At 62.4% G+C, this 23,345-nt stretch overlaps 11 protein-coding genes across 11 annotated transcripts; 4 read left to right on the plus strand and 7 right to left on the minus strand.

Moving 5' to 3' along the window:
- Positions 1-23: 23 nt before the first annotated feature.
- On the minus strand, positions 24-1,599 carry MVES1_003451 (uncharacterized protein; the record flags this gene model as incomplete). The annotated part of the gene is made up of 3 exons (XM_056208268.1): positions 24-1,462; positions 1,497-1,516; positions 1,583-1,599. The coding sequence occupies 3 exons, from the start codon at positions 1,597-1,599 to the stop codon at positions 24-26; spliced, it is 1,476 nt and encodes a 491-aa protein (XP_056064243.1).
- A 96-nt stretch (positions 1,600-1,695) lies between these two features.
- Positions 1,696-2,810, minus strand: sgt2 (Small glutamine-rich tetratricopeptide repeat-containing protein 2; the record flags this gene model as incomplete). The annotated part of the gene is made up of 2 exons (XM_056208269.1): positions 1,696-1,954; positions 1,990-2,810. 2 exons carry the CDS (start codon positions 2,808-2,810, stop codon positions 1,696-1,698), a joined length of 1,080 nt encoding a protein of 359 aa, XP_056064244.1.
- Positions 2,811-3,104: 294 nt separating this feature from the next.
- Positions 3,105-6,884, plus strand: MVES1_003453 (uncharacterized protein; the record flags this gene model as incomplete). The annotated part of the gene is made up of 1 exon (XM_056208270.1): positions 3,105-6,884. One exon carries the CDS (start codon positions 3,105-3,107, stop codon positions 6,882-6,884), a length of 3,780 nt encoding a protein of 1,259 aa, XP_056064245.1.
- A 237-nt stretch (positions 6,885-7,121) lies between these two features.
- MCD1 (sister chromatid cohesion protein 1) lies at positions 7,122-9,047 on the minus strand (the record flags this gene model as incomplete). The annotated part of the gene is made up of 1 exon (XM_056208271.1): positions 7,122-9,047. One exon carries the CDS (start codon positions 9,045-9,047, stop codon positions 7,122-7,124), a length of 1,926 nt encoding a protein of 641 aa, XP_056064246.1.
- A 717-nt stretch (positions 9,048-9,764) lies between these two features.
- Positions 9,765-12,080, minus strand: MVES1_003455 (uncharacterized protein; the record flags this gene model as incomplete). The annotated part of the gene is made up of 1 exon (XM_056208272.1): positions 9,765-12,080. One exon carries the CDS (start codon positions 12,078-12,080, stop codon positions 9,765-9,767), a length of 2,316 nt encoding a protein of 771 aa, XP_056064247.1.
- Positions 12,081-12,213: 133 nt separating this feature from the next.
- MVES1_003456 (ribonuclease III) lies at positions 12,214-13,197 on the plus strand (the record flags this gene model as incomplete). The annotated part of the gene is made up of 3 exons (XM_056208273.1): positions 12,214-12,699; positions 12,728-12,814; positions 12,847-13,197. 3 exons carry the CDS (start codon positions 12,214-12,216, stop codon positions 13,195-13,197), a joined length of 924 nt encoding a protein of 307 aa, XP_056064248.1.
- Positions 13,198-13,263: 66 nt separating this feature from the next.
- Positions 13,264-13,797, minus strand: MVES1_003457 (glucosamine-phosphate N-acetyltransferase; the record flags this gene model as incomplete). The annotated part of the gene is made up of 1 exon (XM_056208274.1): positions 13,264-13,797. The coding sequence occupies one exon, from the start codon at positions 13,795-13,797 to the stop codon at positions 13,264-13,266; it is 534 nt and encodes a 177-aa protein (XP_056064249.1).
- Positions 13,798-13,864: 67 nt separating this feature from the next.
- On the plus strand, positions 13,865-14,785 carry MVES1_003458 (uncharacterized protein; the record flags this gene model as incomplete). Its single annotated transcript, XM_056208275.1, has 1 exon — positions 13,865-14,785. The coding sequence occupies one exon, from the start codon at positions 13,865-13,867 to the stop codon at positions 14,783-14,785; it is 921 nt and encodes a 306-aa protein (XP_056064250.1).
- A 10-nt stretch (positions 14,786-14,795) lies between these two features.
- On the minus strand, positions 14,796-18,197 carry UBP15 (ubiquitinyl hydrolase 1; the record flags this gene model as incomplete). The annotated part of the gene is made up of 2 exons (XM_056208276.1): positions 14,796-18,127; positions 18,191-18,197. 2 exons carry the CDS (start codon positions 18,195-18,197, stop codon positions 14,796-14,798), a joined length of 3,339 nt encoding a protein of 1,112 aa, XP_056064251.1.
- Positions 18,198-18,537: 340 nt separating this feature from the next.
- MVES1_003460 (uncharacterized protein) lies at positions 18,538-19,749 on the plus strand (the record flags this gene model as incomplete). Its single annotated transcript, XM_056208277.1, has 1 exon — positions 18,538-19,749. The coding sequence occupies one exon, from the start codon at positions 18,538-18,540 to the stop codon at positions 19,747-19,749; it is 1,212 nt and encodes a 403-aa protein (XP_056064252.1).
- Positions 19,750-19,817: 68 nt separating this feature from the next.
- On the minus strand, positions 19,818-23,321 carry MVES1_003461 (uncharacterized protein; the record flags this gene model as incomplete). Its single annotated transcript, XM_056208278.1, has 1 exon — positions 19,818-23,321. One exon carries the CDS (start codon positions 23,319-23,321, stop codon positions 19,818-19,820), a length of 3,504 nt encoding a protein of 1,167 aa, XP_056064253.1.
- Positions 23,322-23,345: the final 24 nt, after the last annotated feature.

Genomic DNA, 23,345 nt, shown 5'->3' on the forward strand with positions numbered 1-23,345 from the left:
AGGCTTCGCTAATCGCATTCTATCTAAGCAATGTATGTAGAAGCAGACACACTGCCGCCGCGGCCGGTCCAGTTGACGTGAATGTCCTCTTTATCCTTGAAAACGTCGTTCTCCTGACCGGGCATGACCTTAAAGGTGTGCGCGCCAAAGTAGTCGCGCAGCCCCTGGATGAGACTCGCGCTGCCCTTTGCTGTGCGGTACCCGTCAAAGAAGGAGAGCGCAGCAGAGGTCGCGGGCTGTGCGATACCCCAGAGAGCGCCCTGGGAAACGACACGGCGCCAGCCAGGCTGTGCCTTGGTGATTGCCTTGGCGAAAAAGTCGTCCAAAAGCAAACTGTCTAGCTCCTTGTTCTTGCGGTAGGCGTTGGTAATGTCCTTGAGGAACACGGAACGGATAATGCAGCCACCGCGCCACATGAGCGCAATCGAGGCAAAGTTGAGGTCGTAGTTGAACGCTTTAGACGCCTCACGGAGGAGCATGTAGCCCTGGGTGTACGAGACAATCTTGCTCGCGTACAGCGCCTGCTCGAGGTCCTGGAGGAACTGCTTCCTGTCGCCCTCAAAGTTCGGCTTCGGGCCGCCGAGCTTCAGCGACGCTTTCTCGCGCTCATTTTTGAGCGCAGAGAGGCAGCGAGCAAACACAGCCTCGCCGATCAGCGTCACCGGCTGGCCAAAGTCCAAAGCGCTGATCGCGGTCCACTTGCCGGTGCCTTTCTGGCCGGCACAGTCGAGAATCTTGGGCACTATCGGCTTGCCGTCTGTGTCCTTGAAGGCGAGCACATCGCGAGTGATTTCGATGAGGAACGAGTCGAGCACACCCTTGTTCCACTCGGCCAAAGTCTGCGACATCTCGTCATAGTTCATGCCAAGGCCGTGCTCCATAAAGGCGTACGCCTCCGCGATGAGCTGCATGTCACCGTACTCAATACCGTTGTGGATCATCTTGACATAATGGCCCGCACCGCCGGTGCCGACCCAGTCGCAGCAGGGCTCTCCGTCGCTCTTGGCGGCAATCGCCTGGAAAATCTCCTTGATCTCGGGCCATGCGTCTTTGCTGCCACCCGGCATGAGCGAGGGGCCATAGCGCGCGCCTTCTTCGCCACCAGAGACACCGCTGCCGACGAACAAGAAGCCTTTGGCCTCGAGCTCCGCCATGCGGCGGTCCGAGTCGGGGAAGTGCGAGTTGCCACCATCAATGATGATATCGCCCTTCTCGAGGTAGGGGATGATCTCCGCGATGAGAGCATCCACGGCGGGGCCGGCCTTGACAAGGAGCACAATCTTGCGTGGACGCTTGAGCATCGCGCAAAATTCCTGGATCGAGTGTGCACCAACGACCTTGGTGCCTTTCGCCTCGTTCTCCAAAAAGTGGTCGACCTTGCTCACGGTGCGGTTGAAGCAGGCAACCGTGTAGCCGTTGTCGTTCATATTGAGGATCAAGTTCTGGCCCATGACGGCCAAGCCTAACGTTAGCATGGACATGCACATCAGACGTACCGATCAAGCCGATATCAGCACTAGCAAATCGAAAAAAATCCATGTCAGTCTCTGCCTTTCGCGATAGATGGCGATCGTGTACGTACGTAGGTTGGTTGGACATGGTGATAATAGTTCGGGACCAAGCGCCGCCTCGCGCAGGCAAAGGACCCGGCCGTGCGCCGATAGCACGTGACGCTTAGTAAGGACCTATGGATGTCTACTGCATGGCTGCCCACACCGCTAGGGGATCGCGGGTCTGTCTACGGACGCCCACCGGCGCCGCCTTGTCCGCCCATATTACCCATGAATTGCTGGGCCATTCTGCGGTGAGCATGCGTTGCAGTACGTACTGCCGGAGCTGCGGGTTGTTCATCATCGACGATAGATCGGGCATCTCGCCGCCAGACCCAAATTGATCGGCCATCTGACGGAGCATGGGGTTGTTCATGAGCTGCTCGAGCCCGCCGTTCTGCATCCTAGGGGTCAGCACACACACACACACACAACATACATTTGCTGCGCCATTTGGCCCATCATCGGGTTGTTCATGAGCGAAGAAAGGTCGGGCATGCCTCCGGCGCCCATGCCGGGCATGCCGCCGGCGCCCGCACCACCGCTGGGGCGCGCGTCCTGGGTGGCCAAGGCGTCGCGGTCGTCCCCGGCAAGCTTTGCCTTGGAAGCGTCCAGGCCCGACTTCATCAGCGCGTTGGACGGATCCACCTCGCATCCCTTCTCATACGCCTTAATAGCCTCCTCGTACTGGCCAGATGCAAACAGAGCGTGTCCGAGACGGCTGTACGCCTTGCCAAACTTGGGGTTCAGCTCGGAAGCCTTGGTCGCGTCCGCAATCGCTTCGTCGTGCTGGCCGATCTGGCTGTACGCAGCGGCGCGGTTGGAGTAAAAGACCGGCGAGGTAGCGTTCAGTGCAATCGCCTTGGTGTATGCGTCGAGCGCCGCGCCGTAGTCCTTGGCGCTCATAAACTTGTTGCCCTCGTTTTTCAGCTGGTCAGCCTTTGCGGCATCCTCGGCGGACGGGGCACCTGCATCTGTCGATGCAGTAGCATCAGCATCAGCAGCAGATGCAGAGGCTCCGCTCTTTGTATGCGCACCCACCTTCTTCTGCGCCTTGAGGTAGACGTCAAAGATGGCACTCAGGCCGGGGGATCCAGGCGCAAGCGCCGCACGCTCCGTAGCGTTCGCGGTATCGACCTCGAATGCTTGCGAGATGAGCGCGGCTGCCTCACTGCACTTCTCTTCGTTCGCGCCAGCAACATCCTTGCTGTTTAACCAGTCAACAATGGAAAACGCGAGGGCTTTGGACGACGTGGACATGGCGATGGGGTGGAAAGGCGCGCAGTCGGGCGGACGCGTGGCCTCCACACACCACGTGGCGACCCCACGCTAACATAGCATGATTTTGGCAGCAGCGAGCACGGGCAGGACGTACGTAGACATAGGGTGTAGGAGATGTAGGAGCAGTCAGTGTGCACGCACAAGTGTATGAGAAATCTATTTTTACGAGCATGCGTCCGCGGCCGAAAAGCGTACCTTGCGCAGAGCGCGGGTGAACCGCTTGTCTTTGCCCGCATTGCTTCTTGTCCGAGCCTTGCGTGCAATGCAATTTTGATGCTGCTCCGGCGCAGAAAGTTGAGCGCGAGCACGAGCAGCGCAACGCTAGCTCTGAAAGGATGGTCATTGCGGCAAGACGATGAGAAAAAGCAAGAGCAGCAGCCCCAGCGGCGTCTCTCTCGCGCACTCGACCAGTTCTGGGCGCGTGTGCGGCACCTCCTCGCCTATGTAGAGGTGCAGCGGCATGTGTTGTTTGCAAGCGCATTTGCTGCACACGGCAGCTGGATTTCGCGGCACCAGACGCGGACGCTGCTCCTGTGCAACCTGGTCATTGCGTGTCTATTTTACCCCGCAGTCGTCATGTACCTGCTTACGACCTCGGAAGATGCGGCCGCCGCGCCCATGACCCTCGCATGCATGGAGCGGCACCGTGTTGAGCCCGGGGTGGTGCCTGCTTGTGTGAGCGGCGCACATGCGCCGAACAACATATGGGACGCGGCGCGCTCGTCGCTCACCGACATGCTTGGCCTCGGCGGCATCCACCGCGGCGACCAAGACTACCCCGTGCGCGACCTGCGCTTTCTGTGGGACGAGACACCGAGTTTGGAAGTGGTGGCGCCGCCCAAGAAACTCGAGCATGTGCCGTACGTGGTCATGGAACAAGTGTTGATCACCACCGACGCCGTGCGCAGCGGCCGCGGCTCTCCTTATGGCATGTTGGAGCCACACGCACTGCTTACCGCTCAAGGAATCCAGACTGCGCTGGACCGCATGCTCGGCGAGCCTGCAGAGAATGCGTGTGGCCTCACATGCGTGCGCGAGCACGACAGCTGCCTCGTCCTGTCGCCTTTGGACTACTGGCACAGCGATGCCGACAAAGTCAGCGACGACTGCCACCCCGCCAAGTCATACACGGGCAGCCCCATCCGCGCGGTGGTGACGCCGCCGGTCGCGTCACAAGCGGTGAATACCACAATCCCACTGCTCTACTCGACCACGCTTGCGAGTCGCTGGCCCTTTGTCCCGATCTTTTCGCGCGCCGAGTACCTCGTCCTGACCTACTTTTTGACTCCTTCTTCCCGCGACGATGTGGGCGGATGCTGGCAGCGCCTCGTGAAGCGCGCGGCGGCGAGTGTGTACAGCGCCGAGGTCACGGCGCCCACGCATGTTGCGCCCGGCACGACGTTTTTGGAGAGCCGTCCCCAATCGCAGACAAAGCGTCCCACGCTCAACTATGGCGTGGTCGCTGTGGGCTACATTATGCTCCTCCTCTTCATCTTCCGCGGCTTGGTCCAGATGCGCCGCCTGCACTCGCGCTTCGGTATTGCGTTTACCGGCTCGGTCCAGCTCGTGCTCGATTTGGTCATGAGTCTGAGCGTGTGTGCACTGCTCGGGATACGGCTGACGGCAGTGCCATGGTCGATCCTGCCCTTTATCATTGTGGTCGTCGGCTCCGAGTCGATGCTGTATATGATCCGCACCGTCACCAACACACCGCTCTCCCTCACCGTCCATGCGCGCATTGCGTATGGATTGTCGCAAGTGGCGGGGCCCATCACGCTCACCGCGCTCTCTGATATCGTGCTGCTTGTGCTGCTTGCCTCGTTTGTGCGCATTCCCTCCGTGTCGCAGTTTTGCTTGTTCGCAATATGCACGCTTGTCGTCGACTACTTTATGCAAATGACCTTTTTTGCCACCGTGCTCAGCATCGACATGCAGCGCCTCGAGCTTGCCGAGGTGCTTCTCCAAGGCACCGCCGGCACACAAACCAGTACAGACGCACCCACGGCACAGCCAGCGCTCCCACACGACTACCGTCCACGCTCCGCCGCATCCATCCTTATGGCAGGCGCGCGCATGGTATGGCACACAAGAGCCGCGCGCTCTTTGCGCTTTTCCTTGGTCGCCACCGCCGTGCTCTCCACCGTCTTTTTCTTCACCTCCGACCAGGCGGTGCGGTACGTGCAGAAAATGTGCGCGCAGTGGCTGGGGCATGCCCAGGACGTGCCTGTGTTAGAATCGATGGCCGACAGCGCGTACAGCGCATTCTGGACCGCAGTCAATCCCACGCACGAGCCTGTAGTCGGCGTGCGTGTGATGCCGTGGACGCTAGTCTCGCTCGCACGCGACGGCGCGCCGAGGGACTTGGCACATACTCCCCCCGGCCCGTGGCTCGAGGGCCTCTTTTACCACCGGCGCGGCGCCACCGTTTTCCTCGTCTTTTTGTCTGTCGTGGGACCGATTGCTGGCACGATGCTCATCATGTCGGTTGTGCTGCGCTATTTGCGCAAGGATGCAGACTTGCTGGAGTCCCAGGACGAGGCGTCGCACGCCGGCGACGCCGGCCTCGCCCAGCTTTTGCAGAACGTGCCGAAGCGCACGGATTTCAAGCCGTTGGCGTCTTTGGACGTGCATATAGGCGCGCGCGTCGAAGCGCTGCATCCCGCGCCGCTGCACACCGTCGTTTCCACTGCGCACGCCACCTTCACGCTTGACCTGTGCAACACGATTTGCATCGAGCGCGCCGACGCGCCAGTGTCGCTTGTGTCCTACGCAACGCTGCGCATGGATGCGGGCCTTGCGCCGGACGGAGCGCGCATCGCTGCCATGGATGCGCAGCTGGGCGCGGATGGAAACGGAGTCGTTGTTTTTGGGCAAGTCTCGGGGCGTGTTGCGGCGTTTGCTTTGCCGACGTGGACGTGCTTGCTGGACACGGTGCTCGGTCCCGATGCGCTTGCGCCTGTGCAGTATGTATCGCTGCGCAATGTACCGAACGAGCTCGTGACCTTCCACCGCGACGGGCGCCTCTTGGCGTGGCACGGAGCGGCGCTGGCCAAGGCTGACGAGGCACTCTGGACGTCGACACCGCGCCAAGACTCGTACGCCCAGCTCCTTGCGCGCCTTCCGCAAGGCGTATGGACCGGCATCGATGTGGCGCATGCGAATGTGCGCGGCACATGGCTCGGCGCCGTCTCGACCAAAGGCCACCTCGCTTTGTTCCGCCTCGGCGCTTCGGAAGAAGCGCGGCGTCCCAAGGCGGCAGAGCCCGTGGCGAGTGCTGAGCGCCTCTTCCAGGTGAATGCGCCCGCGCTGTGCCGCTGCGCGGCGTTGTTTGCCGAGCACGACGCGGAAGAGAGCAGCATTACACCCCCGAGGCCCCACTCGCCTATGCCGCGGCGCGCATTGCCATGGCTCGTCGCGGGAGACCAGCAGGGCTGTGTGCATTTGTGGACGCAAGGCTCCGGCGCGCCCACGGCATCGCTTGCGCTACGTACCCCCAAGCCAGACGGCGCGGTAAAACGTGTACAGCGCTTGTCGGGCAGCGCGCCCTTGCAGGTGCTTTTTGCGGCCACCTCGAATCGCGTCTGGTTTCTCGGCGCACACACGGAGCAGGACGCAGGAAAGGGCAACGGGGCGCGGCTGGTGCTGCTGGGCAGTGTAGACAACGCGCGTGGAACGGCGGATATGGTGCCTTGTGCGCTGGAAAAAGAGCCCGACTGGGTCCTGGGCGTGCGTCGTGCAATGTATGCAGGCGCAGCTCGGTGGGAGGTGTGGCGGATGCGTGTGCCACATTTTTCTTCCGTGAGCCTCGCGCCGAGTGCGCGCGACGGAGGAGCACTGCATGTCGAGCGCGTTGCACTCCCGCTCGAGCAGCTGATTTCTCGGGGTGTGCTGCAGCGTCTGGAGAATGCACTTGTTGCGCCGCCGAGCCGTTTGCCACTGTTGGCGACGCGCATGGACGCAATGATCTTGTTGGAGAATGCAGGGGGCACATGTCGCTGGGCGCTGCCGTTTGGGTCTATTTTAGTTACGTTGGATGCTACGTATAGTCGGTAGCCATATTGTACAGCCCTGGTGAACTGGCGTGCTCGCAACGTGAGTTTGATGGACTGGCGTGCTTGCAGCCTGTAGTTTGGCCTCGTCTTGCGCCAGAGGCGCTACCCGCCGTGTGCAGTGACGCATCGCATTGCACTTGCACGCTGCAAACGTCGCGATAGGGGCGATAAAGAGGGGACAGGCGTTGCCCTATGTAATACTGGATATAGTGATCTCGTATCCGCGCTGCTGTACAGCTCATGCCCACAGCGCGGGCTTGGCTTGGATACGAATAGCAGCGTACGGCGCGGCCTGTTCGAGCTGGATGCTATTCCGCGTACCAAGCACAAGCAGTTCAAAGAAAAAGCCCGCTGCGGCACGGCGCGAGGCTTGCGGCGCAAGCGCCGCAAAGTCGATCGTAGCGTCCGAGTCGCCTATTTTTGTGCGCAGAATGTGCATCGCGCGGCGCGTACTTACATCAAGTTCGGTCGTCGGCCCTTTGGACTCCTGCGCGCGGCGCTCAAACGACAAAAGCGGGTGGTCGTCTGGGACGGGTACATGAATCTCGGCGCTGTCCTCCAAGTCGGGCGTTCCGAGCCGTACCTCGGGCAGGTGCTGGACCTCGGCGTGCTCTGCACGGTGGCGCGACGAGCGGCGCGGCCCATCCTCGTCCATCGGCACAGGCGCAGTGTTCAGCGGATCGAGCGCCGGGAGCTCCGGGAGCTCCATGGACAGCTCCGGCATACTCTTTTCCCCCATCGAGGTATTTGCGCTGTGCACGGTATCGTTGCTCACGTCTGCAAATCGCGCATCGTCAGCAAGCCACGGCGCAGACGGCGCGCGGCGCCCAACCTCCAAAGGAAACGCTTCCTCGTCCACGTTCAACCGTGCGCTTTGCTCGTGAATCTCGCGGAGCCAGTGCTGTTTCGAGTCGGGCTGAAACGGCGTGGCGCGTACAGGCTTGTCCGAGCCAAGCAGCGCGCCCAGGTCGTGGGCGACCGCGCCGTAGATACACACAAGTGTTTGTCCAACATTGCGCGTGCTTTTGCACGCATGCAAAAGCGCCAGCGTAGTGCGCGACGCCGCGAGGTACTGGAGCTCATGTGGGCGCTCGGTCATGGTCGCTGCATTTGCACGCGCCGGGGCTAGGTACAGGCGTCCATTATCTTGCACAGGCCGCTTGCGCGAGCCTTTGGGCTGTGTCTCGGCGCGGTGCTGTGCAGCGGTGCGCAGCATTGCAGCTGTTCGAGGAGAGAGCGGATGCTGGGCGGGAATCGTCTCGTCGAATGTAACGTCGCGTGGCATCACCGGCGAGCTTGGGCGCTCACGCGGGGGAGTCGATGCGTCCAACGCGAGCGACGAGTGCTCAGGGTGAAATGTGTCGTAGCCGGTCGAGTCCGCCGAGAGATCCATCGAGGCGTCTACATCGCCCAGCAGCGCGCGCACACGATCCGCAGCAGATTCGAGCGAGGGGCCAGCATCACGCGCTACGCCAACACTTTCGTACGATTCGTCGGCATCCATGTCGGGTTCGGCGCGCACGTCTGGGAGGGTATGTGCCGTGCTGCGGCGAGGGCGGCTGCTTGGCCGCCATTCACGCGCGCGTTTCGGCGCGGGCGCCTCGGCCTCTTCAAGGCCCAAATCAAAGCCCGTCGTTGTGTCGTAGTCGGCGAGCTGCTCTGAAAGGAGCGCGTCGTCGCTTGCAGGTATATCGTTCTGCACGAATTGTGCATCCGGCAGCGTAATATCCGCATCGTTCGCCAGGTGACGGTGATGCGCGCGCATGCTGTCCCACGCACCCGCGCCGGGCTCGGGCATGAGCAAATCTACGGCCGTGTAGACGTCGGGCAAGGTAATCGCAGCGCGCGAAAGCGTGAGCTGTTCGTGCGCCATATCGACTAGCGCACCCCCATTCGAGAACGCCATTTGGATGCGCGCAAGTACATCGTTGCAGTCGTCTTCAAGGTACTTGGATTTGCGTGCGTACAGACGCACAATGCCGACAAGGAGCTGCCCGCAGAGTCGGAGCGCCACAGGCGGGTCATGCTCGACGAGGGATTCGACGCCATCAGGGATGCTGGCATGGAGGAACTGTGCCTTGCTCAGCCTACGCTCCCAATGCGCAGCAATCCATGCGCGAGCGAGTGGCCCTTGTTTCGTGAGAAGCAAGTCATGTTGCACCATGGTGGATCGACAAGGAAACGCGCAGGCACGCGCGCGTCGCGGCGCGTCGCGTTTAAATCACGTGATCTACAAAGCTACGTCGAAGTGTCCTCCGCCCAAGAGTAGTCGCGCGTCGAGTTTGCTCCGCAGAGTCGCCACTGATTGCACTCAAGCTCTCGGCCATGCCTCGAGCAGCCTTTTTCTCCGACGCAAGCGTCGCGCAAACAGGCTGGGCTGTGAGGTGCTAGTACAGGACGATCGAGACGCGAATTCATGCAGAGCGCCGCATGCGGCGCGTCGAGTAGACCTGATTCCAGTCTTGGCAGTGGCCACACAAGTGTGTCTCCGAGCGGCATTGCCGGGGAAAGCGCCACTTTTGCCACTGCGCAAGAGACATTTCTAGTGCAGGCCGACCTCAGCGCATTACGCACTCGCCCAGCAGGAGCTGTAGCGCACACATAGGACGCCTATTGCACAACCGTAGCCGGCATTCGACGCCACGATCGACATGCACATCCACACATACCAGTTCTGACACGCTCCCTCCAAACAGGAAAGAGAAATGAGGCGTCCGCGGACCTTCCCACTCGCAGAGCTGCATATTGCAGCATGGAGGCGAGTACCAGCGGCCTTTGGACCGAGGACGGCTCCGGCGGGCCAGCCCTGCACGCAGAGACCGACCAAGAGCGCAGCGCACATTGCGGCGCACGCTACAAAAAATCACGTGATGACTACGCACTACTCCTCGTGGTCCTCGATCCCTGTGGCCTCAAAGTAGGATGGCGGGAGCTCAAAGTCTGCGCCATCGTCGTCGTTCAGCGCATTCGAAAGTATATCCATAGTCCACGCCTGCTCCTCCTCTTGCGACATCGGCCCTGCATCACGCAGCGAGGCACTCTCTGCGTCGGCGCGAGCTGTATTTGGGGCCGACGGCGTTGCTGCGCCCGCACTCAGCAGCGATGCGGGCCGCGAGTTCCGCGGCGATCGCGGCGGTACCGGTGGCAATGTATTATCTGGGATCGTTGGCAATGTCGGCAATGCCGCATTATCTGGAATCGTTGGCAATGTCGGCGGCGCGACGCGGAGCATGCTCGTAGCATCGCTCTGCGAGCTAGCATCCGCCGCGCGGCCTGGCCATGCATCAAGAGAGGCTGCGCTCGCTACCTGCGCGCCGAGTGCCTGGGAGGACGAGGCATGGCGCAGGCATGGATCGGGCATGGCTTCTGTCGCCAGGAGATGCGCGCGCCCAATGCCAGCGACGCCAGCTCCATACGGCTCGTCAAGCGCTGCTGCTGTTTGCCGCAACGACAAGGTACTCGTGGAAGGCACGCGCATTGCCGAGCCAAGCGAAGTGCGGCGCGACGCAGACGGGGAGCCGTGTAGGGAAATGGAGCGCATTGCCTGCGTCGGGGACGAGGGTATCCCAGCGTCTGCACTGGCAGTGCTCGCTGTATCGCTGAGCAGAGTACGGCTCCCGTTCGTCGCCTGCTGGCGCTTCACAGACGGCACTGCCGGGGTGAGGCGTGGCGGTGCACAGTACAGGCCTACCGGGATAGCAAGCAGTGGTCTTGCGGCAGGTTCATGGAGTGGCTTGATCTGCAAAAAGTACTCGAGTCCGAGCGCTTGTGTATCAAACGTGGGGCTGCACCAGCTGGGAAACTGCACCCATCCAAACCATTTTTGCATGCCAGACTTGCCCACGGGCGATGCAAGCACCTTGGCGTGCGATATGTAGTGCGTATGTGCCGAGGTCGAGCGCGCGCGCAAGTGCACTTTTTGCACGAGGTATACGTGGGGATGCACGACCAATGGCATCCCGCCGCTGTGCATGAGGCTCAGCACAAACGGGATGACGGCGCGCAAAGGAAACACCGCCATGGGTTTGCCCGGGTAGGAGATCGCCCAGCGCTCTTCCTTCGGCTTGTTGTTCCCGAGCATCTTGTCAAAAAAGGAGCGCTTGATTGGCTTGCCGAGCGCAGCCTGTGTCAGCATAAACGTCTCTGTGGTCCACTTGTTTGCGGGCTCGACTAGATCGTTGGGCAGGACTACTGGGCCTTGCACGCGTTGGATCACGCTGCGAATCTGAAGCGAGAGGGCCTGGCGGCGGAGCAGGGTCGGTGCGATGCTCTCTGGCGGCGGGGGCAGGTAGATAAACGGTACGAGCAGGCGATTGTTGGAGCGAAAGAGGCCGGGGCGCTCGACGGTGACCTTGATGTACCACTTGACGCTCGCCCACTCTTCCTTATGCGTTCCTTTGCGCACATCGCTCTCGAGCACGTAGCTGGATGGGTAATTGGTGCCGACGCTGGGGAAGCCGCTATTACAAGTGCCTTTCCCAGGGCCTTTCTCCGGGATGTCAAATGCAAACTCCCACTCGTAGTATCCATTCTTGTTTAGCTTGCCTCCTGCATTGGCCTGTGACGGTCCTTTTTCCGCGACGCGGAATTTCGCGTCGCTTGCGCGCAAACGGTGCTCCATCTGCAGCAGCACCTGCTCGCGCGAGGAAGTCGAAGCGGTGGAAGGGGATAGGCCAGAAAAATTCGGCATGTCCCCTTCGGTTGCTTGTGACGCTTTGGGCGCCTGTATCGTGACCACGGCCTTGAGCTTGAGCCGGATTTCCGAGGCGCGCTCTTTGTCAGTGCATCGCAGGATGAGGCGGCCGACGAGCGCTCCGCGCCCGCGTAATTGTGATCCGCCCATGTACGTAGGTGATGCCTGCGGCGGCGTATTGAGTCTTTGGTAAGCGGCGGTGTGCACGTACTGTACAATGAGCCTGCCATTGGCGCCGCTGTATGCATGCACCGTCTTTGCATTTGCATTCGTATTGTGGCGCACGGGCAACGCTGTGAGTGTGTGCACGGACGGCGCGGCCGCGGACGCCTGGTACCCGCGCGACGTGTCCGCCGAGGTGGCGGAGTAGATCGACGCCGCACGTATCGATGCGGCGTCGCTTGATTTTCTATCTTGGATCGACATGGCCTGGCTCAAAGGCTGTGATAGCACCGACGCAGCGTGCTGTTGCGATTGCAAGAGCCACTGGTCATGCTGTGACATGACACCACTTCACTCCACGCAGCAACCTCGGTCGCAACCCACGTCGAGCAGCGCAAGGTGCGTGGGTGCCAGCGGCGTGGATTGCTCTCGGCCGAGGTGTGCGAACAGACCAGCCGCGGCGCCGGGCGGCGTCATGTTGGGCGCTACTGCGGCGCTACTGCGTGCGGTGCCGCGCGGCGTGCAGCACCGGCATTTTGCGACATCGCCCGGCGCAGTAAAGCTTGCGTACGATGTAGCGCCTCCGGGATCGGCGCGCGGCGTGTCGGAAAAGACGAACGCGGTTGTTGTCCTGCACGGCCTTTACGGCTCGCGCCGCAACTGGCGCTCGATTGCCAAGCGTGCTGCGCACATGCTTTGCGTTCCCGTCTACTCGCTCGATCTGCGCAACCACGGAGAGTCGCCGCATGCAGAGACAATGACGTACGAGGACATGGCTGGCGACGTGCATGCATTTATCCAGGAGCAGCGACTAAACAAGGTCGCCTTGATTGGCCACTCGTTGGGCGGCAAGGTCGCCATGACGCTTGCGCTTAACCCTGCGGTGCCGCAAGGTACCCTCTCGCACATGATCAGCGTCGATATGTCGCCGTCGCAGGGTGCGATTTCCCCCGGGTTTATGGTGCGCAGTATGGACATGCTAACAGCAGGCGTACATAAAAGCCATGAAGGAGATCGAGCGTGCGAATGTGTCGAAGCAGAGCGATGCGCAGGCGATACTTTCACGGACGGAGCCTGTACGTACCTGTCCTGTCCTTGCTCACGCTAGGATCCCGACGTGCTCCAGTTTCTGCTTACCAACCTCTTGCCGGGCGCGCCGAAACGCTTCCGTTTGCCGCTGGACACGCTGCAGCGCTCGCTGGAGGGCGTCGGGGCGTTTCCTTTTGCGCAGCCGGGGGCGGACGATGGGCGCGAGGTGCGGACGTGGGATGGCCCTTCGCTGTTTATCAAAGGAAAAAAGAGCAAGTACTTGAACCGGCACACGATTGCACTGGCCAAGGAATACTTTCCGCACATGCAGCTTGCAGAGATGGATACAGGGCACTGGTGCCAGGCCGAGGACCCAGCCACGTTTCTTGACTACATCCAGCGCTTTTTGTGCGGCGACCCAGTGTCGTGATGGTGGGCAGCAGGATAGACTGGGTGCGCTTTAGCGCCATGTACGTTTCGTTCGTCTATGGAGCCTCTACTTGTACTTGGCCATGTACACGCCTTTCGTTTCGTAGCCGCACTTGTTGTAAAACAATACATTCTCCTCGCTGCAGTCGAGCAGCGTCTTGTACGCGCCGCACTGCTCGCCAAGTGCGGTCAGGCCCTCGATCAGGACCTTGCCGAGGCCTTTGCCTTGCATGCGCGTGTCCACAGCGATGTCTTCAATGTGCGCGGCCGTCGCAAGGTTGCGCAAAAACTTGGGCTCGAGAAACACAGTGCCTGTCGCCACAAGCTCGTCCGTATCCTTCGACACAATCACCACGACAAAATACGGGCTTGCGCCGCCACGCGCCGCCGCGAGCGCCGCAAAGCGCTCCCTCCACTTGGCCTCGCCCGGATCCGCGACGCTGGTCAGGGACGCGAGCACGGCGATATGCCCACGTGCGTAATCCGACGATGCAAGCGGACGCATATGCAGGCTATGCTGCGCAAGCTTCTCGTTCAAGCTCGGCGGAAGAAGCGCCGCATCAAACAATAGCGTGAGCGCGCTGTCTGGCGTAAACGGCATGCTGGTCCGGAGCAGGCAGACGTCACGTGGTAAACGGGCCGTGCCCTCGCGGCGCTGCCTGTTCGCCATGTCGTGCTTGCAGCCGAGCGTGCTGCGCGGCGTACGCGCGGCGCGGCGTGTGCCGCACTGTATCGTACGGCACGCCTCCTCTGCACCACCACGAGTGCGGCCGCGGCCGTGGGCCTGCGCGGCGCTCGCGCTCGCGGCCGCCGCGGCGGCCGCCGGCGTTGGCGCGCTGCATCTCGAAGCGCCCCACGCAAGCGTCCCTGTGCCTGTGGACCGCGTGGTGTTTGAGCAAGCGACCAAGATCGGTCTTCCGCTGCACATGGACACGCCCGGCGGCGATGTGAATATCGACCGCGCCACGCTGCGGCTTGCTGGCCTCGGTGTGCGCACCGTCACGTTTCTTGGGCTGCGCGTGTACGTAGTGGGCATGTATGTCGCAGAGGACGCACTGGAAGCTACGCAGCGCGCCGTAGCCACGACGGGCGCCACGCCGAACTTGGAGGAGACCGTCTCCGCCTGGCTCCACGCTGGAATTCCGTGCGCAGTGCGGCTCGTGCCCGTGCGCAACACCGATTTTCAGCACATGCGCGACGGCCTTGTGCGTGCGGTGAATGTGCGTGCGAAAGATGCGCGGCAAGGCAAGAATGTCCAGACGCTCTTGCCTGCTGCCGACGCAGCACTGGCGCGCAACATACAGCAGTTCAAAGCACTCTTTCCCCGCGGCAAGATGCCCGAACGCCATGCGCTCGACGTGATTGTCCAGCGGAGTCCCGTCACGTCGCAATACTGCCTTGCGATGCAGTACGATGGCAAGCCGCTGGGCACGCTGGCCTCTGAGCCCACGATGGATGCGGCCGCGCCTGGCGAGCTTGTTTTTACGCTCCCCATGAACTTGCTGCTTGCCTATGCGGGCGAGCGTCCCGACATTAGTGCGGCGCTGCGCGCATCGATGGTGCATAGCTTAGTGCATGGCCTGTTGTAGTATGTAGAATCTAGCTGCGAATCCTTATCCCGCGGTCCTGCGACGGTGCATTGCCGTACCTGTTTGGCCGCCCGCTGAGGTCGACGTGGTCGATGGCCACGACGTCTTCGGACTGGAACTTGTGGTCGAAAAGCACGTCGTCGTCTTCCAGGTACGTGGGCTGCTGGTACTGTCCGAGCTGCAAGAGTGCGTAGCGGAACTTGGCCGCGTCTTTCTCGGCGAGTTGCAAGCGCGCGAGAAGACGCTTGGCGGTGTCGGCAAACCGCTCGCCGCGCTTGAGGACGAACTTGAAAGGAACGCCGTGCGTGCGCATCGGATCCTTGTAAAAGTGGCACACATTGACCAGTTTCTCGTTTTCGCCCGCGCCGAGCTCCTCGGGTGCGAGCTCCTCGGCAAAGAGCTCGATGCCGTCGGGGATGGAGCTGACCGTGTCGCTGGGGTGCAACTCGTGCTGCTGCTTGCCAAAAGCGACCACCTCAAAGATGCGGATCTTTTGTGTGCCGCTGGGCTCGAGCGCGACAGATTTCGCGAGCCGATCCGCGACTTCGTGCACCGTGGCCGTCTTGGGCAGGAGCAGCGGGAGCGGCGCGGCGGCCTCTTTGTTGTGGGCGCCCATCCAGACGAGTTTGAGTGCACGCTTTGTCTCGAGCTCGATGATGCTCACCTCGAGGAGCTCGTAGTAGAGCAGGCTGGCAGGGCCCTGCAAGTAGCTGCTCTGAATAATCTCGTTGATCGTCTGGTTGGCGGTGCGTTTGAGCACCGACTTGGGCGCGCCGTTCGGGCCATTCGCCACCGTGAAGCGCAGCTTGAGCGGGTCGCAGGTGAGGCGCTCGGCAACTCTTGCGGCGAGCATATCGTACGTCATTTTCTTGCTCAACGTGAGCTCCAGCTCAGTCTTGTACTCTACATCCTCGAAGCGCGGCTTGAGGAGGATGTGTACTTGGTTCTGCAAAAAGTCGTAGAACTGCATGGGGTTGCTGCACATCGACTGCATCTCGTATTCGGACGTGTCTTTGTCGGTGAGCTCAATCTGGAAGCACACCACGTCGCCGTCCTGCAGCTCGCTCTGGACAAAGGTCGCCTTTGGCTTGAGCTGCTCAATCATGCCGGGCTTGATCTCCTCCACGAGCTTGACCTGCGTCGTTGGCGGCCAGCGCATGAGCTCGTTGATGGTCGGGACCAAATCCATGACCTTCATTTGGCGGGGCACATAGATGTGTGTGACGCCGAGGAGAGTCTGGCGCGAGGTGTCAAAGTGCTTCAAGAAGAGCAAGATGGTGCTGCTAGGATGGGCAGGGTCGAAAAAGGCGGTGGCGAGGCTGTTGGGCGCAAGCACCTCGAGGTAGAGGCGCAAATCGTGCTGGCGCGACGCCATACGATCGCGCACGCTCTCCACAGTGAGTGTCTGGTCGTCGGGCACGACCATATCCGGCCGGATCGTCTTGTTTTGCCGGTTGACAAGTACCCAGACGCGGAACATGTCTTCTGGCAGGCCGTACTGCTGTGCGAGGCGGCGCTTAAAGTGCAAGAATGCTTCGTACTTGAGCACGCGGAAGCACGGAACTTCGCCTTTGCCGGTGCGGTCGTCAAAGGCGGCGAGGTCAAAGCCTTGGTGGTGCCGAAAGATGTCCTCGGTGACCACGCGGACATTTACATAGAGGTGCTGCTCCTCGAGCTCGCGCCGTCGCGTTTCCATCTGCAAGCGCTCGTCTTCCAAGCGCGTGGTAAGGTGCGTCGGCGTGTCTTGGGGCCCAAACGGCTTTAGTACCTCGTCCATTTGGGACTCGCGGATGTAGACAAGCATGTACGCATTCGTGAAGCGTTTCATCGCACGGATGGGCGCGGTCGCAGGCTGGTTGCGCTGCTGGGGCATCTCCCCGCCAAAGTTGTCCTCAAACACCTCCCGCTCTGTCGCGAGCGTCACCCGATCGTCGTCAAACTTGTACCAGCCGGAATCGCGCTCCGGCTTGATGAGGGCAAAGTAGTGCCCGCCGTGCAGGTCGCCAGAGTGCACAAGGACGCCGTGCAAGCGATAGATCCACGGCTCGCTTTGCCGCTCCTGATCAATGTACGGAGCAAGGTCGATATCTGCGGGAAACTCGTGGCGGTCATTGATCTTGACCATGGCGTCGCGCTCCATGTCGTACTCAAAGCGCTTCAGCTGGAGGTGCAGGACAGGCGGAAACTTTTCGAAAATAACGCCTTTTCGAGCGTCTTGCAAGCCAAAGCCCTCGGCAAAGTACTTGTTGTCGCCCTCGAGCATCTCGGTCTGGATATAGTCGGCAAACGACGCTTCGAGGTCGGGCATGCTCTTGACATTCAGCTGGATGTCGTAAAAGTCTTCTGTGCGCGACGACTCGTAGTCGACATCCACGCACCGTAAGTAGCTCTTCATCTTGCCGACAAAGAGCTCCTGGATCGCACCGTCGGACGCAGTGCCTTTCATCTTCGCTTCCAGCTTCTCCTGGAGGACGCGGTTGAATTCCTGGACGTCGTGCTGGAGGAAGGAGTCGAGCGACTTCCACCCAAAGGATTTCGTGAGCTCTGTCGTCCCCACGGGCTGGTCCGAGGTCTGCAGATTGTAAAAGACGCGCTGGAGTGCAAGCGCGACGCTGTCTGTCGGAATATCGTTCTCTGTCGGGATCTGGTACACGGCGCGGCGGTAGTAGTTGATGCAGAAGAGCGACTGCAAGAGGGAGTTCATGTAGCACGTCGCACCCTGGTTTTTCATGCCGACGTATCCCGTCTCTTTCTTGGAGTCGTAGTTGATAAAGTTGTGCCAAAGGACACCGGTGGGGTCTTTTAGCACGCGCACGTAGGCGGACACGACCGCTTGGTCGTCCTCAATTATCGGGCGAACACGCGCGTCAAACGGCACGGCAAGCTTGCGCGACTCGTTGAAGCGCGTAAAGCCCCAGTCCATCTCTTCCGCAGTGAAGCGGTGGTGGGCTTGGCTCGTGGAGAAGAGGGTGGGGTCGGTGGGGTTCGAGATCACCAAGGCAAACTGCGCGCATGCGTGCCAGCCTTCCGGCACACGCTTGTCGTCTGCATAGTCGAGGTACACGGACACCATGTCGTACGGCTGCCCGTTACTGTTCCCGAACGGAAACAGCAGAATTCGCCAGCGGTGCCCGCCGACCTCGAACTCGGGGCTCGTGATGCGTTTCTCAAGCGCGCTCCAGGACTTGATCGGCCAGTGGAAGACTTTGAACTCGGCCTCGTCGAGCCCGAGGTCCGCGAGGTACTTTTCGGAAAACGCCTTCTCGTCCATCACACTCACGCGCGGCTGTTTCGACACGGCGGTGTCAAGCGGCGCCTCGTCCATGCCGGCAGGAGCGGACTCTATGGGCGCCTCGTCTAGCGGCGGGGACTGATATGGATCCTGGAATCAGTGCAGTGCAGTACGTACCATGCGCACACGTCACGACAAGAATGTCGTACAAAAAAAACGTCGGCGGCCGTGCGCTGCCACAGGGAGGATCGTGGCGTGGAGGAAGGGGCACGGCCGTGCCCTATATGGTCACATGCACACTTCAAAGGCACGTTTGCTCCCGCTACACTATGCTATGCTACGCTATGCTACGCTACGCTTCGCCACGCCACACTACGCTTCGCCACGCCACAGCCGCTCACGCTGTCCACTACCGCTGCTGCGCCGCCGTCGTGGCCCGCCACGAAGGCGGCGGTGCCCGCGGCGATGGTGACGTATCGGCCGAGCACACGTGCCGGCGCGCGGCGCGTTGCCTTCCCCAATGCGAGCATGGTTTGAGCATCCGCTGCTCGCGCCGCTGCGCGCCATGGCGCAGCCGGGCAGCGAGCCTGTGTGGACGGGCGAGCTGTACAACATGAAGCTTGCGCTGCATCCTGCGCAGTTTTACGCGCAGGGCGCGCTTGTCCTGCTCGCCGTGCTGTACCTCGTCGCTTCCTTGCTTGGGAGATGGCGGAATACGCGGCGTGTTGCGCCGTTCGCGGCCGTGCTTATGCACGCGATGCAGGGCGAGTTTGCGCAGGTCGGCGCCAGTGCGGACGCGCCGCCGGGCCTGGTGTGGAACGGCGCCTCTGACGCACTCTTGTTCTGCACCGGGCGCCGCGGCGTGGATACCTTGCACGCCGATTTCGCCCTTGCGCGCCGCCAGGATCCTCTGTACATGGTCGGGTCGCTGCTCTTTGACGTGTTTGCCATGCCGACAGTGCCGACCGCGCTCGGCGATCGCCTCACGCTCGTCCTCACACTCCCTGCCGCGGAGAAGCGCGACGGGGGCGTGTTTGCCGTGGTGCACAAATCCGCACTTCAGCGCGTGCACAGCGCGCGCTACGACATGCGCTTTGCCAGGGTCGCCGACGGAGAGGGCGTGAGCGCTGCGCGGGGGCTGAACGAGCAGCTCGCGTTCGCGAGCGAGGCGGGCGACCTGACGGACCGCTGGCTCGGCGAGATTGGCGCGCGTGGCGATGCGCAGCGCCGCCGCACCGGCCTGGTGGACGCGCTCAACGCATCCGCGCTGCCCTGGTTCGAGAGCTTGCTGTGGACCGACCAGCCCGCGTCCAGGAGCGACGCGGAAAGCGGCGTGCCGAGTGGGTGCGTCGAGCGCATCGAGCTTACGCTGCGCCTGCCGACGAGCCGCGCAGATGCCGAAGCGTGTATGCCGCTGGTCACTGCCGTGCTGGATATGGCCGACGCCCTGCACCTTTCTGCGACGGGCCGCGACCGGTGCATGCGCCTGCGGCCAGAGACAGTGGCTTCTTTGCGCCGCACGCGCGACGAAGTCGACGCGGCGATGCGCGAGGCGCTTGGGCGCGAGGAAAAAGACGAGCAGGAGCTGGCGCGCGATGCCGAGCGGCGGCGCGCGCAGAAAGAAAAGTTTGACATGCTCTCGCCTGCGGAGCAGGCACGGCGCAAAGAGGTGGAGCGGAAACGCGCGCTGCGCAAGCAGCAGGGCCAGGGATCCAAGATGCGCCGCCGCTAGGGCCAAAATCCAAAATACGCCGCCGCTAGGGATCCAAGATGCAAGCCGTTAGCACCATAGCTATAGAACTACATGCTATCGATATGCGCCATCTCAGGGAACGTCGACGGGAGCGTGTCGGTGATGCGCGGAGACGGCGCTTGCACCGGGGGCTGCGCAAGCACCTGTGCGAAGAACGCATCGAGCTTGGTCGCATGCACCACTTCCACAAGCGCCGCATGTTCGGCAGCCAACGCGGCGTGCAGCTGCTCGATCTGCGCGTCGGGCAGCCCCGAAAAGCGCTGCGAGAGCGCGGTGATCGAGCTCGGCGCGTGCGAGCACACGTCGTGCGGCGCGAGCAGCAAAGGCGCCGTGCTCTCGTTCGCGAGCACGGCCTGGATGGTGGAAAAGGCGACGGTGGAGCGCACAGAGACAAGCACCTCGTCGTCCGCCTTGTTGGCCGTATCGCTGAGGGCGTGCCAGTCGTCCTGCAAATACAGCCGGCGCCAGAGCGCGGCGAGCGCGGCGGGGCGCTGGCTGTGTGCGTCGATGCGCACATACACCTGCGCGGCAATCGCAAAGTCGCTCAGCGGCGCATCGGGCGGCGCGGCGTACGGCGTATCCTGCAGCGTGAGCAAATCCATCATATCCTCGCCCGACGCAACCTGATCGCCCGCCACCTGCGCGGCAAGCATGACAAACAAGGCGTGCAGCGCAGGCGCGAGCTGCGGCGCGACGAGCTGTGCGATGCGCTGTGCGGCCGCCTCTGGCGCCGCGCCGCGCGGCATAGCAGCGCCGTACCATTTGCGCTTGAGTCGTTCTTGGACGTGGACGAGGTCCAGTGCGTCGTCCCACGCCTCGAGCGCCGCCTGCTCGGACGGCGAAGCAAGCGCTTGGTCGAGATCGGAAAGTGCGGCGAGGTGCGCGAGCTTGCTCACGCTCAGCATCACTTGCTCGGCGTGCAGATTGTCGCGCTCGGCGTGTGCACACGCGCGCAGCACATTGCTCGCTTCGCGGTACTGCCCCAGCGAAATCTCGTGGATCCAGGCGATGCGGGTGTACTGGGCATGCCGCGCCAAAAAGTGCTGGAGCAGCGCGGCGTGCGCCTCTTGCGGCTCAAACAGCGTGCGGTAGGCGCCGTGTTGGATATAGTACGTGTACAGCTCGTCCGCAAACGGCGTCCCGTAGCGGTCCAAGTACGACTCGACGCGCAGCGCGGGCGGCGCGCTCAAGTGCGCTGTCTTGGCGCGCTTTCCCGTATCGCTGCGCTCCTCGGCAAAGCAAAGCGCGACAAGGGAGGCAAAGTCGCGGTGCGTTTCCGCGAGTGCAAACGCGCGGTCGGCGCGGCCGATGTCGAGGAGGGGAAAGAGGAGCGCGGGGCGCGCGTGGTCGTACGCCGCGTGTGTTGCGCTTAGCGCAGCGGCGGCCTCTTGGTCCGACGCGTGTGCGGCGGCGGTGAGAAAAGCAATGCGCGCGGTGTACGCGTTCATCGCGAGCTCGGCGAGCGCACAGAGCTGCGTGCGTAGCTCCGCGTCGCTGCCGTGCGCCGTGGGGTGCTGCAGTGCGTGCAGCGAGGCTTGGAACAGCGTCTCAAGCAGCGCAATCAAGACACCGTCTGCGTACCACGGCTCGTACGCCACGACCGGGTCGGCTTCGAGCGCGTACGCTTCGCCATGCTCGGCGCGGTAGCGCGCGGCGCCAACGAGGAGCGCAAGGAGTAGGCGCGTAGTGTCGAGCACGCGCGGCATAGGCTCGCTCACGCCTTGGCGCCATGCCGCAAACAGCGCGGGCATGCGCGCGAGGTGATGCTGAAAAAAGTGGCGCTCCGCGTCTTTGGGCGTCTCGTGGAGCACGGCGCGGATGGCGTTTGGAAGCACGGTACAAGGCACGCGTGCTTCGAGCCCGGCGCTCTTTACGGCCTCGTCGTAGAAGCGCCACAAGTCGCACGCGCCCGCGAGGAGCTCCGCGTCGCTGCGCAGTTGCAGGCGCGTGGTGCGCGAGAGCTGCGTTAGGAAGCCATTTTGGCCGACCAGCTGGACGAGGCGCAGCGCACAAGCGGCGCGCTGCGTGAGCTGCGCGCGCAAATCGACCGTGTCTGGCATCGCTTGCAGTTGGCTGTCGACAATCGCGGTGCTGAGGCACTCGACGGCCGCTTGCAGCACGCCAGCATCCAGCGTGTCGGGAAGGATATCGAGCTGCAAGATATTCTCCGCATCTTCGCCGAACCACACGGCCTTTTCCAAACGCTCCTGCATCCGCGCGACGCGCGACGATGCCATGGTGGTCGAGGAGGGGTGCTGCGCCTTGGCGAGCTGCTGGCAGTGCGCCACGTCCATCTCGATGAGCAGCACGCCAGCGTCGAGCAAAGCGGCGAAGCGCACATGGGTGTCAAGCGGCGCCAGCACGCAAGAGGCTCGCACGCGCGCGGCGCGCGGCTTGAGGTGCAGTGTCTCCTCGGCGCTGTCTGTCTCGAGAAGCTTTGTGAGCAGCGCGTGTTCGAATGCAATCAGCGCTGCCTCCTGGTGCTCCGAGATGCGCAGGCTCGGCGCCGTGCCGGGGCGTGGATCGGCGGCGTGCGCGTGGCGGAGTGGAAGAATGTGCTCCACGACAAGGGTGTGTGTGTGCTCGGTGGGCGGCGCAAGGAGCGCAAGGCCGTACGTGGCGCCTTCGTTGCGTGTTTCCGAGTACAGCACGACCAGCTGACCGTTTGCGCGAAAGGCACAGTCGACCATGCTGATAAAAGCACTTGCCGCCGCGCTGTACCGCTCGCCGCGCAGGTACATGGCGCGGCTTGCAATTGTCTTGTGCACGTTGCGGTCGGCAAAGACGAGCTTCGCATGCTGGTGTGCGGAGCCGCCGGTGCCGGCGATGGGCGCGCGCCAGCATTGCAAAGCGTGGTCGTTTTGTGCTACGACCATGGCATGCATCTCGCCGGCGTTTTGGTGCACCGCAAGGCGCTGGATCGGGCCTGCGCTCGCATCGCCGCTCGTGCCGCCGAGGAAGCGGCCGAGGAAGCGGCTGCGGTGCTCGGCATACAGCGCGTAGCTGAGCTCGTGCTCGCCGCGGTGCACAAACACATGGAGCTGAAAAATGCGCGCGTGGGTGGTCGCCAGCACGGCCTGGCTCGGATCGACGCGTGCGGCGGCGCTAATGCGCTCGTCAGGAGCGAGCGGGAGCTTCAGCGCAACGATATCCTGCTCCTGGGTAGTAAATGCGTCGGAGACGGCGTCCCAGAAACGCACATGGCCGTCGCCGGAGGCAAGCAGCAGCGCTGGCTCGGCGCTGGCGTGCAGCGGGCGTGGGAGCACGATACAGAACGGCGCCGCTGGCGGATCGCTCGGTGCCACTGGGAATTCATACATGGTAGGATTGGGGCTTGTGCTGCGCCACACGTAGCATCGCTGCGGCGTCGCACAAAACACATACTCGGACTCGGGATCCATGCCGGCAGTGCTCGGCGTGACGTACGGGTCGGTGCGCAGCGCGCTGGCTGCATTGGGAAGGAGGGCCTGCGTCGCTAAACGCACACGAAATACCGAGTCCTGCAGCAGCAGCGCTGGCTCCCGCACTCCGCGGTGCACGCGCGATGCCATTTCGCGTGGTGGAGAAGAACCACG

The sequence above is a fragment of the Malassezia vespertilionis genome, chromosome 7, assembly GCF_029542925.1.
Source record: "Malassezia vespertilionis chromosome 7, complete sequence".
Lineage (NCBI taxonomy): Eukaryota > Fungi > Basidiomycota > Malasseziomycetes > Malasseziales > Malasseziaceae > Malassezia > Malassezia vespertilionis.